General features: G+C 37.9%; 1 protein-coding gene across 2 annotated transcripts in view; it reads right to left on the bottom strand.

Moving 5' to 3' along the window:
• ACTN2 (actinin alpha 2) overlaps positions 1-14,688 on the bottom strand; it is a 67,216-nt gene extending 52,528 nt beyond the window's left edge. For both annotated transcript variants that reach the window (XM_068676232.1, XM_068676233.1), the window contains exon 1: positions 14,226-14,688. In XM_068676232.1, the coding sequence (XP_068532333.1) occupies positions 14,226-14,360 (135 nt within the window). In that variant the 5' untranslated portion in view covers positions 14,361-14,688. The remainder of the gene's footprint in view (positions 1-14,225) is intronic.
• Positions 14,689-14,745: the final 57 nt, after the last annotated feature.

Here is a 14,745-nt window from a genome sequence, read left to right as displayed (position 1 = left end):
AACCAGGATGGAGAACTACTGGCAGGACAGTAACATGGAAGAAAATGATCTGGGAATAAAAGCGGATCGCTACCAGACCCGATTCAAAAGTGTCACAATGTTACAAAAGGCAAATGCAATACTGGAATGTCTAAACAGGGGAATGGTGTATCAATATATTATATTTAGGTTTATATGTATTTAGGTTCCCAACCTAAATGATTCTATGATTCTTTTGATATCTGCAGTATTTCTTCCACTCTGTTCAGTGCTGGAGAGGGATTAGCTAGAATACTGTCCCCTCTTTTGGGCACAAAACTCAAGAAGAACATGGACCAGTTGGAGAGAGGCCACCAAACAGTCATGAAAGTCATCAAATTGTAGAAAGCCTAACATATGAGAAATATAGAACCATTGGGACAGTTTAATCATGATAAGTTTGTAATGAGACTAATACTTGTCTCAACCATTTACAAAATCACAACAGATAGAAGATCAGTTCTCTATGTTCACTGAAGGTAGCAAGGAGCTATGAGCTTAAACAAGAACGAGGAACATTTAGATCACTTTTTAACTCTATGAGCAGTAAAGCACTGGAAGAGATTGGCTGGGGAAACGTGTAATCCTTCTTCTTGGAGATCAACAAGAACAAGTTGAATAAATGTGTCAAGAACAGTATGAGCATATTTGCTTCTGTCTGAAAGTGAAGGAATGGACTAAATGCCTTCTCAAATTCTCCCAGTCATATTTTCTATGGTGTTCATGGAAGATTCCCATCGTAACTGACATCTATACTACAGCCTTGAAAAGAAATAATTGGCAAGACTATTTTTCCTTCCAGATCCTGTGGTAGAGAGGCCCTAAAACTTATATATACACATTACCCAAAGACTGCAATATAACTCATTCAGCAGAAGATTTGACAGTTAGCTGTAAACCTTGTTTCTGTCAGGGTGTTCTTTCTGCCGTGATCCTCCCTTCCCTCTCCTACTTTATGACCCCGTAATTTCCCTTAGGAAAGAGAAATAGAACACTAGGGAAGCTTTGCCAGGGATATTGGAGGAAAAGACAGTAGAAGGATGAAGACAGAGGATAATAAAGAAACAAAGCTGAAGAAATGTAACAGGACAGCAAGAAAGTAGATTCAAATTCAGTAGGCAGGAGAGTGTTCACAGAAAGTTAAACACAATGCAAATTAAAATGAAAGTGGATGCATTGGCATGTTCTATGTCATTGCAAACATGTACATATATTTCTCAAGATCTGTATTTTTAATCCTGGGGAATATATTTTGACACTTGTGCTTTCTTCCCAGCCTTGCCACACCCTTTAAGTCATTTAAGACAGGAATTTTTAAAAACATGTATTGGTCTAAATAGAAAGTGTTTTATGATCCATGATTCCTCATGTGGGACCAAAGGCCACTTAACAGCAATAGGAACAGATGTTAGCCATACCTGGACACTTTTAAGTATCCCACATCTGCATTCAAGGATAAAAAATTCACTGTAGTTTTTGAGGTGCTCAAATACTACCCTGAAAAAAAAGTCCAATAAAGAAATAATAGAAAATTTAGAAAGTTGAAAAAGCTACAAATGTCTTGTAAAGAACTGTGAGTTAAGCAAGATCAGAACCTATCGTGAACACATGGAGAACAACACAAAATATTTACCAACAACTTCAGCATCTGTTCTCAGTCATCCAAATTTAATTATATATTTAAAAAAATCAAAGCCAGCTGTTTTGCATAAACTAATTACCTGCTACTGTAAATCTAGTTGCATGCCAGATATTTTTCCCTCCTTAAACTCATAGTGAATTATGAAATGAACCAGCTGTTTAGGTATGGAGAAAATAAAACGCCCAGGGAACCGTTAAGAATAGCAATGACTGTGAATAACCTCAAAGATGCAATTCGAGAACTCATTTTTACAAATAGAAATTGTTTTAGCTTTCACCTCTAGAACGAAAAGTCACTGCCCCACTCTCTCACTAATAAGACCAGTTTTGGACATCTCTGATGAAGCTGCCATTTCTGGTGGTATAAGTGATGGGGACACCTGTCTGCTTGAGAGCTAAACTGGGACTACAACTCATCTCATAGACACTATGCATGTGTTAGCAACCTTGTCACTTATTCACCTGGCCTGGTTTCAAAACAGTGACCTAAAAGTGAAAGGTTCCCCCCAGCCATGCAATTGCAACCAATAAATTAAAAGTCCATCTTCAGGACAAGACTATTTTTCATCATGTGTTGGGGTGTAGAAGCTAATAGAATATTGTATGTAGACAGCTTTGCAATAGTGAAAGACTCTTAATTAATGTTTTCACCACCTTGCTAAGTAGTGACAAAGGGCAGGGGTTTTGCAGGCAGCTTTCTCTTGGAGGGGAATAACTGTTTTTGCAGTTCAGTTTGTTTATTCACATCATATGCATGAATCTTTAAAAAAAAAAAAAGATGGTCACAAATTCTATTCAGGTGACACCCTCTTTGATAAGCCTTTGTCCACAAGTCACATCCTACTGTCCTATAGCAGCTTTATATAATTTATTCTTGCTAGATAGCGTAAGAGGGAGCAAATCCCTTTCTGTTTTGCAATGATCTTAGCTTTCCATCTTCCCTCCTACTTCATTAACAATACGTATCATGTAATTTACAGTTACATACTACTTTCCTAATGACTCTATTCTCTCTGCCTTCTATGTAAAGCAACAGCTTTGTTAGTATAAGATAATATCTCCTGTTGACCCTTGTCAAATGGAATTAATACCTCAGTATTTTTTGGATTACATACCATTATTTGATGCATTAAAATGCTCGAGGTACAAGATTAGCACTACAGAATAGAAAATAAATGGTATAATCTGTGAAGTTCTCAAATTACTAACAGATATCTGAGTTACACTGTTCCCATATTAAGTTGCTTTCTCTAATCAGAGTGAAATGAAAGTCAGTGAGTAAAGACACTGAAAAATTCAGCGTTTCAGTCCTTATTCATCCAAAGCTTTTCGTACAACTTCTTTCAAGTAGTCAAACCTCTGTATGCCTCTGTCCAAAATCCTTACATGACAGTAAAGGTAAAATGTAAACATCCCCACAGACTGAGAGTTCCAATTGCAGCATTAAGAGGGCTCTGTTCACCCCTAATACTGGTCGTGCAATGTCTTACAGTCCTACATACATTTTGAAAATTTAAAATACTGTAGTAAGTGAAAGAACTTTTACTTCACAAGCCTCAAAAATCAAATCCCATTGAAATAATAGCTGTGAAGCAAGCACATTCTGAACCACAGAATTAAGCAAGAGTAAAGCAAGACAAAAAGGCACAAAAGGACTAATGGAACGGCACAAATGGAAATTTTTGTATAATCTACTTTTGGCTAGTGGCTTTATTTTTTTTTTTTTTTCATATATTGATATTGTATTTCCATTGGAGAAAAAAATTACATACATGATCTCTTTCAGTAGGCCGTACTGTTCTAGCATTTAATAATCAACAAAACATGGTATATTTTTTTTATATGCAACACTATCACATTTTTCACCTCAAAATGTCCCCTAATGAAATTAGCAGAAATAGAGAAGCATTACCCACAAAGATCTATGCCTTGATAGAGACACGGTACTCGCACTCAGCCTGACCAGGAGTGTTCAGAATCCCAGCTGAACCTGAGGACAGTATTTTTCTGTAATATTGTAGTCTAACCTTAGAGCATGCAAGCCAGTCCCTGTTCCAATACACTGCACTTTGCAGAGCTTGAATTTACACTATAAAAACAAGTAATTCTACATTGCAAGTTGGAGTAGTACAGCTATACTAGCTAGTATCTTACACAGTACTCGTGATCACAAAGTGCTTTACACCATGAAGCTCTTTGCAACCCATAGCTCCAAACAAACCAGTTCAGAATCAACTGTCAAAGCACTCTATCTCTCAGTACACTGCAACATGCTGAGTGCAGCAAAGAAATATTGTACCATTTTTTATAAAAGCTTTAATAGACTATCGCCCATGCAATAAAGATTGCAACTTTGAATTTATATAAAAAAAAATATATTTATATCTCAAAAACTGCTGTCCATCAGGAGAAAAGGAATTCACAGTGAAAATGCCAACAGGCTTGAAGGGAAGTGTTTCAGCAATGATAAAAAGGTTGAAGACAGCCAATTTTCTGGGGTTTATCTCCCCCTATATTCTTTTTCCAACTGTATGACTGGCCGCATCTTTGCTATCAGAGAATAAAAGCATAATCTCTGTTACATTTGCCACTACCGGCAAATTTAAAAAATGGAATATAGGTAATCCAAAAAGCATCACAACTACTGTGATGGATCTGCAAGGGACAAAACTACAGGCGAAGCACATGCCTTTTATGTTGCTTGAAGCTTTTTCTGAAGTATATTAAGCAATGAAAACACATCACTGCCCTATCAGTGCAAACTGATAGAACAGAGCCTTCTTATGAGACTGTATTTCCCATTCTCCATTCAAGTCTCAGGTCCTTCTTCTACCATCTGTGCCCTATAGTCCTCCCAGTTTCTTAAAGATTTCCTGAACTATCACAGATAGTGCTGGCTAACATTTTTATTTCAGTAGACACATATTTAAATGATCAACTGCAATCTAGAATGAGATGAAAGAAACATTCTCACATTATAGTATGGAAGGAAGTAAAGGTATGTCCTCTGGAAATAGAAGGATTAATTAAAGTAGGCTAATCCAGGATTTAGTTGACTGGATTTCCAAATGTCTTTCCCTTGCTTTCTCTATTGATTTTCTTCACTATGCTGTCTTTATCCATTAATTATATACCACGCTGCCAGGTGAGTAAGTAAATCATAAATAAATCCATCATAAATTGGTCAACACAGTGAATTTGAGGGGGATGAAAGTATGTTTTCATACAATTTATCAGCTTTCGTTAGAGCATTTCCATTAACACAAAAACGTCTTCTGTATTTTTGATGAAATTAAAACAGATTCTGAAAGGTTTTCAATTGCACACACATCTTTGTTTTAAGGCCCTGACACCAAAATAGGATGGAGAAAAGTCACAGTCAGACCCCAAGATATTTACACAGTAAATTATGTCTCTGCACTGTCTTATGTGGCAGATTTGAAGACCACCAGATTCAATTTCACTTTTAGCCTACACTGAAGTCTCAGTTGACACTCTTACAGAGGAAGAAAAACCTCATGCTTTAATTCCCAATTACACAATGAAAAGCTCCTCTCTAGCCTGTGTGCCAAGTTACTAGACACTAGAACCACACTGGGACTTGTGCTTGGTCATGGAAGTGAAGGTCACAGGCTACAGGAAAGCAAGCAGCCTTCAGCCTCACATAGTGTTTAGTTTGTTTTTTAATACCTATGCCAGCTACATGATATGTGCATGATACATAATACATGTATATACATGTATGGCTATAACTGCTTGTGAGGCTGCCCTGCAAACTACATTACTGAAATGATTTGTCTTTAAAAAGTGGTGAGAACCAGGGGAATAGGGTTACTTCAAATTATTTCAATGATATAGCAGAATATAGAAGATCATTGCACCAACAAACAGAAGAGACTTTAAGTCCACAGAGAAGAGTAGTGTCAAGGGTGGACAGCTGCTTCACCAAAGAAAATGCATGGTGGAACTACACCCCAGAGTACAGCTGGAAACAGATTTGGACTACAGATATTGTTCGTAAACTAAAGAACCTCATTTAGGTGAAACAACACCCCAAAGCTACACAATCATGTATGTAATTTTTTATTTGCATTTAATGCAACAGAGTACCAGTTTTCTTTTAGTCTCATATGCACACATGCAATGTCGTAATTCTTGCTGCAGTGAAAAGCAAATTTGCAACCGAGATTACATGTGAGTTTTAAAAAAATAAATCCCTTAAGGCTAAGCCTTTCTGGGAGTGCCAAAATAGTGGAATGACTTTCAGAGGTGCAAAATAAGACTGCAGTTCCTTCTGACGTCATTGGAAATGCCTGGGTGTTCAACACCTATAAAAATATGAGCGTTTCCTTAGATGCTTAAGGAGTAATCACGGGTGTTATTTTTAGACTAGGGTAGTCACTTTCCGCAGGCTCCTGCTATGGTAGTGTAGAGGAGCAACAATGTTCTAGGAAGCAGTTCAGAGTAGAAGCCATGTGCTCTGCGTTAGGTTCTGCTAGTCGTTATCAATGTAATGGATGGCTGGACTGCTTTTGCTTACAGTTTCTGTGGGTTTTGTTTGTTTGTTTGATGTGTTTGTTTTTTTAAAGAAAGAAACACAACGGGTATTACATTTCAAGTTGAAGAGATTCTGACAGTTAAGAGCAGGTGGGAAGAAGCATTTGAAGTAAACAGAATATCTTATTCACACATAGTACAATTAACACTTAATACTTTACTTCTTTAAAGCCTCCACACAAGTAATACAACCTTATTTTGGAGATATATGGACCAAGCGATATGCCCTTATAACTCAGAAGCAGGGAAAACTGGGAGTGGCAGCACCCATTTTTGCACTAAGAACATAAAATCAGGACTACTTTTGTCACCTGGGTACATGTGTGGGAATTCAAGGTCCAAATGTATAAACAAAATAACCATCATTAGGTAGACAACTGGTAGCTTCTGCTTCCCCCTGGATAGGCCCTCTGAAGAATGAAATGTATTTCTACAAGCTACTATTTCAAGTAAGCACTGTCATAAAAGGTGAACATTGTATTTCAAAGTCTTCCACCTCTACTTTTGTTCCAGCATTTACCATAACAGAGGAAAATCGTTATTGCAATAGCACCTGCCCTGTTATCCTCTCACACCAGTGGTTTGAGGATTACGAGGACCGCGCTATCTTAGTTTGTATTGAAGAGGTACTTGTAGTGCCTGCAGAAAGAGATCCTAAAGAACATGTACGGAAACAGTCACAGAGGATTATCATTACATCGTATTTGCAGGTTAAACGATGTGGAAAGAGCTGACTTCTATTCTTTAAAGATATGTCTAATTTTATTAGATAGAAAAAAGAGCATTGTATAGCACTGGTGAAGATTATGATCACCTCCATGCTTCAGTCTCTCAACATGTGGTATATTTAAATCCACCAAATCCAGTAATATTACAAGAACAAATGTCACACACTGTTATGAGAGTGAAATGGAGTGCCCAATGTGAGTACATTTTCCTACTGGTATCAGCTGAGAGGAAAAATATATAGCCACATAAGACGTATTCACTCAGCAATATTTCACTACTCACAACAGAGGAACAGCATGTCAGTTACACATTGTTCATCTGGGCATTAAGAGCTCAGAAAATATTTTATTCAGCAGTAAAACTATCCAAAATGACTCAACTTTGCCAACTATATAAACACTTATGTTTGTTTGCTTGCAAGTACATAAAATAACGTTCAGGTGGGACCTCTTTTTACTTGGACAAAGCTAAGCAGCACAAATTCTTACCTAATTCTATATCACTTTCACAAGTGAAACGTCACCGATAATGTCCACCTGCATTTAGATGCATAATCAAATGCATTCTCCCATGAGCAGGCTCTGTAGTATGATTTCTGAAACACTACCAATATCTATATAGTTCTCACAAGTAAAGAAAATCCTGTTGTTCAGCCTCACTGAAATTAAATCAGTGCAATACAGAAATGACTACCTAAACATCAGTACACAGGTCTGAATTTGTGCAACAGTGATTAAATTTACGTTGGGCATTTGGTACCTGATTTTTCCATTGCTGTGATGAAACCCCTTTGTCTTACTTGTAAGACAGTGGACATGCTCTGGTGGAGAATTTTGAACTGTATTGCCCCATTGGCAAACAGCAGACAAAGTTCAGCTTGCAAAGCTGTCTTAGAACTTGAGGGCTGAGAACCCTCAGTGTCTTCCTAGCAAATACCTCCTGTATCTCACACAGCTCTCCAATGACCCAAACACAGATCCAGAGCAAAAGATGCAGACCTTCCTCCTCCAAGAGATTATTGCAAAGTCCACCGCTTAACACACAGCTTTCCTCTAGCCCTTAAGCACCTTGGTTGCAGCTTATGGAAACCCACTTAGATCCACACTTTCTTCCAATCCTTATTGTCTTACTAATAGGATCAAGGTATCTGCAGACATTTCACCATACAAATTTCAGGGGAAGCTGCGCTGCATATCTGAGTGTATGTAGGAAGGTGGTAGGATTTGTTTCATGTTAAAAAATGTTTCTTATCAGACAGGAAAAGAGTTGGGGTTGCTCAGCCTAGAGAAGAGAAGGCTTTGGGGAGACCTTATAAAAGCCCTCCCCTACAATAAAGATGGAGAAGAACCAGGGACCGTAGAGATAGGACAAGGGGGAATGACTTCAAAATGAAGAAGGGTAGATTTAGATTAGAATAAATTCTTTAGAAATAGGAATAAATAGATTAAATAGGAATAAATTCTTTACTATGCTTTACTATGAGGGTAATACTTTATACTATACTTTACTATGAGGGTGGTAAGGCCCTGGAACAGGCTGCCCAGAGAAGCTCTGTGTGCCCCATCCCTGGAAGCGTTTAAGGCCAGATTGACTGGGGCTTTGGGCAACCTGCTCTGGTGGGAGGTGTCCCTGCCCATGGCACAAGGTTGGAACCAGGTGATCTTTAAGGTCCCTTCCAACTCAAACCATCCAGTGGTTCTGTTCTTCTACAACTTCTTTTCAGAACCATACAGTTCTGTTTCTGGCAGATATAGACAAATGGGTGTCAACACTGAGGAGGCTGTTTGAGTTTAAATAGAAAAAAATTGAGTAATATTTTGATTCCTCACATTTGGTATTGATAAAGAAACCCTTCCCATTCTAAAAATCTACCTCCATAATCATTTCTTAATATGTGAATTTCATAATAGCTTTACTTGCATTTTCCTTCATATATAAGCACCACCTTATTCAAGTCCCTCTCAGCTGCATGCTTCATTGATAGTTTGCAAGATCGAATATGAAGCACCTTGACAAAATATGATCATTCCACTATCCTTTCAGCATGCTCTTCTCAAACACCATTCCATGCAAGTAACATCAGCAAGAGGAATTTAACATGTTACTATTTTAACTAGCACTAATCTCTAAGAGGCCAATCATAAAGAGCAAGGGGTAAACTCATCCTATATTTCTACACAGAGTCCATCTACCCTCATTGCAACTCTCCATAGGACTAGAGACACTGAAAATTTGTATCCTTCTGTTGCATCAGTGCCAAATATTGTGGGCAATTATAACCGTAGGATATGCTGAAAAAAATCAAGACACACTGATAGCAAAAATGGAGTCTGTCCATTGACTACCAAGTTGTGAGTCAGACCCCATATGGGGCCATCTACCACTGAGAAGGTCACTTAAAGAGCGCCCAGGATTTAAAAGGAGACAACAAATGTTCTGTGCATGTGTGTGTTCTTAATACTAGAGTTTTGGGCACTCGTTTAAAAAGAAAGTTCTTGATGCAAATGGAGGAGAAGCATTTGGCCTTGGAGTGCTGAAATAGTGTTACAAAAAGGCATACACTCTGCACCTATAGTGGCAAATAGCATTTGGAAACACTTTGTACTTCTATAGAAGACAGCTAAAATGCTGACTGAATACTAAGAAAAAATAAAGTAGTCTAAAAGGCAAAATTGTTTGCTATTCTAACTTTAAGTATCAATAGAAAATTCTGCATTTCAACCTGCAGAAATTGTAAGACACCTACATCACGTTAATTCTTTGGAAAAAAGTTAAGGAAAGCAGAGAACTGCAGGATTGGACTCAGCATATCGTCTTTTATCCACAAAATAAAACTCTGCTTCCAACACCAGTACATGGTAGATATTCTTCCAAACAAATGAAATCTCCAGCTGAAATTAGTTCTGAAGCTACTCAATCCAGTGTCCCAATCTTCCTAAGAAATATTCAACTGGGATTCCACACAGGTAAAAAGTGCCACCTCACTGAAAAACCTCAAAAGATGGACTATGTCTCTATGTGCTATGAAACTTTAATCCCAAGGCTAATTATTTGAGGAAAGAATTTAGTACAGTCTGAAAAAAAAAAAAAAAAACACCACTGATTATTTCCATAGAATCTAAAAAAAAAAAAAAATCCAGGCTGGATTACCCTCTACACACTGCAGATATTGCCATATACTCCATGGCAATTATTTCAGCCCAGAGCCTGTAAATCCATGAGGAGTGGTTCTAGAGTACTGAACTTTCCTAGTGGCATCCAGCCTCTCCTGCCAATGTTTTTATGCCTCACATTTCTTTTTCATTCATTCAAGCTTGTTCATTTCTCTCCTATTCCTGTTTGAAGAATGAAGACATTTGCCTCTACTAGTTATCTGTCTTCTCATTCACCAGTAGACTTTCCTTCAGGAAGAGGTTTCTGATAAGAAACGTATTTAGATTCCATCCGTAGAAGACCACACAGACTTCAGAGTGAATCCGGGACACTGACTGTAACTCTATTTATAGACACTGAAGTCAGACTGAACACAAGGTCAATTTCTCTTTGAGGCTACAGTGAACCTCTCTAATCAGCTGAACTTAATGAAGTTGTGCCAACACAAGGCAAAGAAGCATTTTGTCCATAATACATAGTCCTGGGTCTCTTCTTCCAAAGAATTTGCCATAGTTGTGGCTTCTAAATGTATACATATATCTATATATATAGGTGTTTTTTTATTGGTGTGGTTTTTTGGGGGGTGAGTTGGTGGTTTTTTTCAAGGAGAACAGGAGTTGTATTGCCAGCCAAAGGAGGTAAAGCAGGTAAATCCTTATAGGTCACACTGAAAATGTAAATGAAAGAAAAAGTAATGTTTAACAACCACTCACTAGTTGGCGGCTCAGACATGCTGCAAACAATACAGTATATTTGCATTTTAAGTACAGTTGTTCTAGGTTTCCAAAGCTAAGGGATATTGTATTCCCCTATGTTAAAGTTATACTGAAATACAGGTTAGTGACAATTAAAAGGTTTGCAGAATTTGTCAATTTTTTTATTTTTTTTTTTTGCAAGGTAAGAGAGAAATATAACATGGAGAGAAGAGAGAACATATTTTAAGTCTTCCACTAGGAGATAACATTATTTTTAATTCCAGTCCAGCACAGTAGGGACTGAAAGACCAGTCTGACATACCATAAAGCCAACTACTTCTATCAGTTGTTTAGAAATCACTACTCTTGTCCTCTTTTTTTAACCAGTAGGAAAACTAGTTAAAAAGGCGTAAGGAGGTTAACTGACTTAGTCTAAGGTTACAGAGTCAAGAAGACCATCCCACCACCTCTGGCCAGTCAGACTTAACTTTCTGATTTCTGTGTAGTACTGAAGAAACAAGGGGCCACTAGCAAAGATCTTTCAACTGCTGTTTATGCACACATGGCCAGTGGAAGTGTACTGGGTCAAGCAGTAGGCTTCAGAAGTTTCCAGTCTCATGGTTTCCATCCACATGCTCAAAAGGCTGTAGTTCTCTAATTAGTTCCTACTGAAAGTAGCACATCCATCCAAAATACAATGAAGACAAACTACTTTTTTTGTTTAGTCTTTCTTTAAAATTTGCTATCTGAAGTTTCCAACCATATGATCTTAAGTTTTTAGTAATAGCGTCTAATGCAGCAAATGGTCAAATTGCTGTATTATCTTCATTTCTTGATTTGACACAGGCTAATTATTACCCTAACCAAAGTATTTTATTTGGTGTTAACATTCAGAGAGACAAAGCTAAGCTACTAGTGAGCCTTCTTTCATATAAGTATACTTCATATTTATTCTGACACCTGCAGCCACCAAGGAGACTGGATTACAGCAGACCATAATACTCTATGAACCATGGTTATAATTAGGTGTCACATCCATTGTAATCCTATGGACGTCATCATGTGTTACCAGCATCTGTTGACAGATCTCATACCAGGCATATCACTGAAATGGCAAGTCTGGAGAGGGCAGCCCACAATAGAAACAATGGCATTTATTTTTGGTGTGTTCCAAGACTGTCTAATAGAAAATATACGCTGCCAACTGCCAGGGCTCCACTGAGATCACTTTTCTATATTATATTACCAGTTTGAACAGAGATCAGTGCCCATGTATCTGCAATCTTTTCCCAATAAATAAGATAATAAAGAACGTAATTTCTGCATCTGTCTTTAGAAAAAGAAGCCTTGAAATCTTAAAAAGTTTATCAGGACCTTTACATGAGACTACTTATTTTTCACGTCATAGTAAATTCAGACTCCTTTCCAAGGCAAGGAATGAGGATCCCCCTCCTAAATTTTACTTATACGTGGCAACAATTATTAAAAACAAGCACTGGGGACAAGCAACATAAAGCATCAAAGGCACTATCTCTCTCTCTATTCTATGAAGGAAAGCTTTCATTTGTCAATGGGGAAAGGAGACTTTCTGCTGAAGCACTGTGTTTGGAGAAATGGAGACAAAGACTTTGCAGTAGGGTCTTATATCAACTACTCCCTGCTCTTCTGTAAAAGTCAAGAGATTTACTGCAAACAAAAGAAAGCCTACAGAATTCAAATTCTCTTATTATTTATCTGCATTCTAGAAAAATTACATTAGAATACTGACTACCCTGTAACCTGTCCATTATTTATTTTGAAAATGCAGCATTCTCTGAAACGCTGGACAACTGAATCCTCATTATATGTAATCACAATGTGTTACTGCAATTTCAAAAGATTAAAACTGACATCACTTTCATCCTCAATATAAAAATAAATACAAATTCACCATCTAAAGAGTGTAAAAGTAAAATGGACATCACTGTTGATGTATAATACTTGGTGAGGAGTTGCAACAGCTGGTAGATCAAGAAAAATGAACTTCAACCTAGCCCTGAACTTTTCACACTATACTTGTACACCAGAATCTAAATAGGTGTGAATACAGGAAAATGAAATGCACAAACTCAAAGCAGGAGGAAAGCTACAAGTGAAAGCTGAGAAGAAAATATTGGCTCTGCCAATTTTAATGGAAAAGCAAACACATTGGCAACCAATGATTCTAACAGCTCTTACTTCTATGGTCATATAGAATCCATGACTGTAACAGTGGGACATATTGTCTTCAAATATAATTTTTGCAACTGTATTTTCTTGATTTCTGGATTTGACATGGGCTAAATATTACTGTAACCAAATTCCACAGAACTTTTTAACTTCTACTTAAATTTTTGGAGTGAGCTGCTCACCTATAGCAAAAACACATACCACCTTAGTTCAGAGCTCTGTTTCGCTCTCTCCCTCCCTCCCTTTTTTTTCTTTCTTGCAACCAGCGGATAACCTTTTAATCCCAGATCTGTCAACTGTGACTTCAACATCACCTTTTACATTAGAAAGTACTAAATCCTTTATTGTATTTCACATCTCTCTTCCACATGCTGTTAAAACTCAATCTTCTGAAATTAGATCTTTCTGAAATTACTGGAGTACCAAACCATTGACAAGAATATTGATAGAGTTATAATCTGTGCCTATGCTCAGAAATAGGGCATAGGTAGTGCTTGGTGACATAACAGTTTTCCTATACCTAAAAGATGAGAAGTATTTCTTCTACAATGTATTCCAAGGAGTTTACAGATCTGTTTTTTACCCAGAAAGTGAATGGCATGTGATTAACCTAGCTCATTAGATACACTTATCCATACCTATCCTGAATAAATTTCTAGGCGATATCTTCTTTGTAAGATCAGTCAATTGCATTCAAGAGTAAATTCTAATAGGAGCTGAGCAGCCAGATCACAGTTTTGAAAGTGATCTCTCAGTCTCTCTCAGAAATACTGCAAGAAAACTTCTTTTTGCACAAATTTGAACAATTTCATGAAGCACCCTGGCTACAATTGCAATTTACTCTTTTTGAGAAGCAATCAGGCACATACATCAATTCAGAAACTGCTTTCTGAAAGGAAGACCCAGGAAGTGCAGTTAAAAATCACTGGAATCTCTATCAACAACTAATATGTAAATGTAGAGGTACTGACAAAATATTGCTAGCACAATGTTAAAAAGACACATCTGACTCTTGTTAATCAGTGTCATCAGGTGTGCTTTTTCCTCAAAATATGATATAATATATAACATATATGCTTTATACAATGGAAAATACACACTCTCTTCTAAAATAAGAAGCCCTTACTGCACAACCCTGCAATTCCAAATGTAGCATGGCTACATGAGAGGACATAGTTCCACAGAGATGCACATATACAGACACACACGACTTTATTTCCAGACCTTCCTTTGCTGTTTCTCCCATGCTGGGTCCAGGAGCAGGTCCCTGTCCCATTCTTCTTCTTGGGTCATGTACTCATCTTCTTCATAGTTGTAGGTATACTGCATGTTTGTTTCTATCTGGTTCATGCTGTTCATTCTACCCAGGGATCAGCTCCAACTGCTGTGGCTTCTACTACAGTTAAATACAGATATATTAAAGTTTAGTTTAGTCGCTGATAGGTTGTAGGTAGCAGTGTTGATTTTTTTTTTTCTTTTTTTTTCTTTTCCAAGGAGACAGGGTGTGAATAGCGATGAGTCTTGCCGAGAGCAGAGGCTGAAACTGCCAGGTAGGCACTGACCGGTGGTGCCCTTCCTTCCTTCCTCCCTTCCCTCTTTCTCCCTCTCCTCCTTCCCTTCCCTCCCTCGCTCTCTGTGCTGCTGCAGCTCCCTGCGGCTGACCCCCCGGAGAAGCCCGGCGCTGCCCATGGCCGCGGGTTATTATCGCCGCGGGGCTGTCACATGGCCCCGCCGGCTCCCCCCC

The sequence above is a fragment of the Anas acuta genome, chromosome 3, assembly GCF_963932015.1.
Source record: "Anas acuta chromosome 3, bAnaAcu1.1, whole genome shotgun sequence".
NCBI lineage: Eukaryota > Metazoa > Chordata > Aves > Anseriformes > Anatidae > Anas > Anas acuta.
The sequence above is the reverse complement of the archived record's forward strand: the minus strand, read 5'-3'. Positions and strand labels throughout refer to the sequence as shown.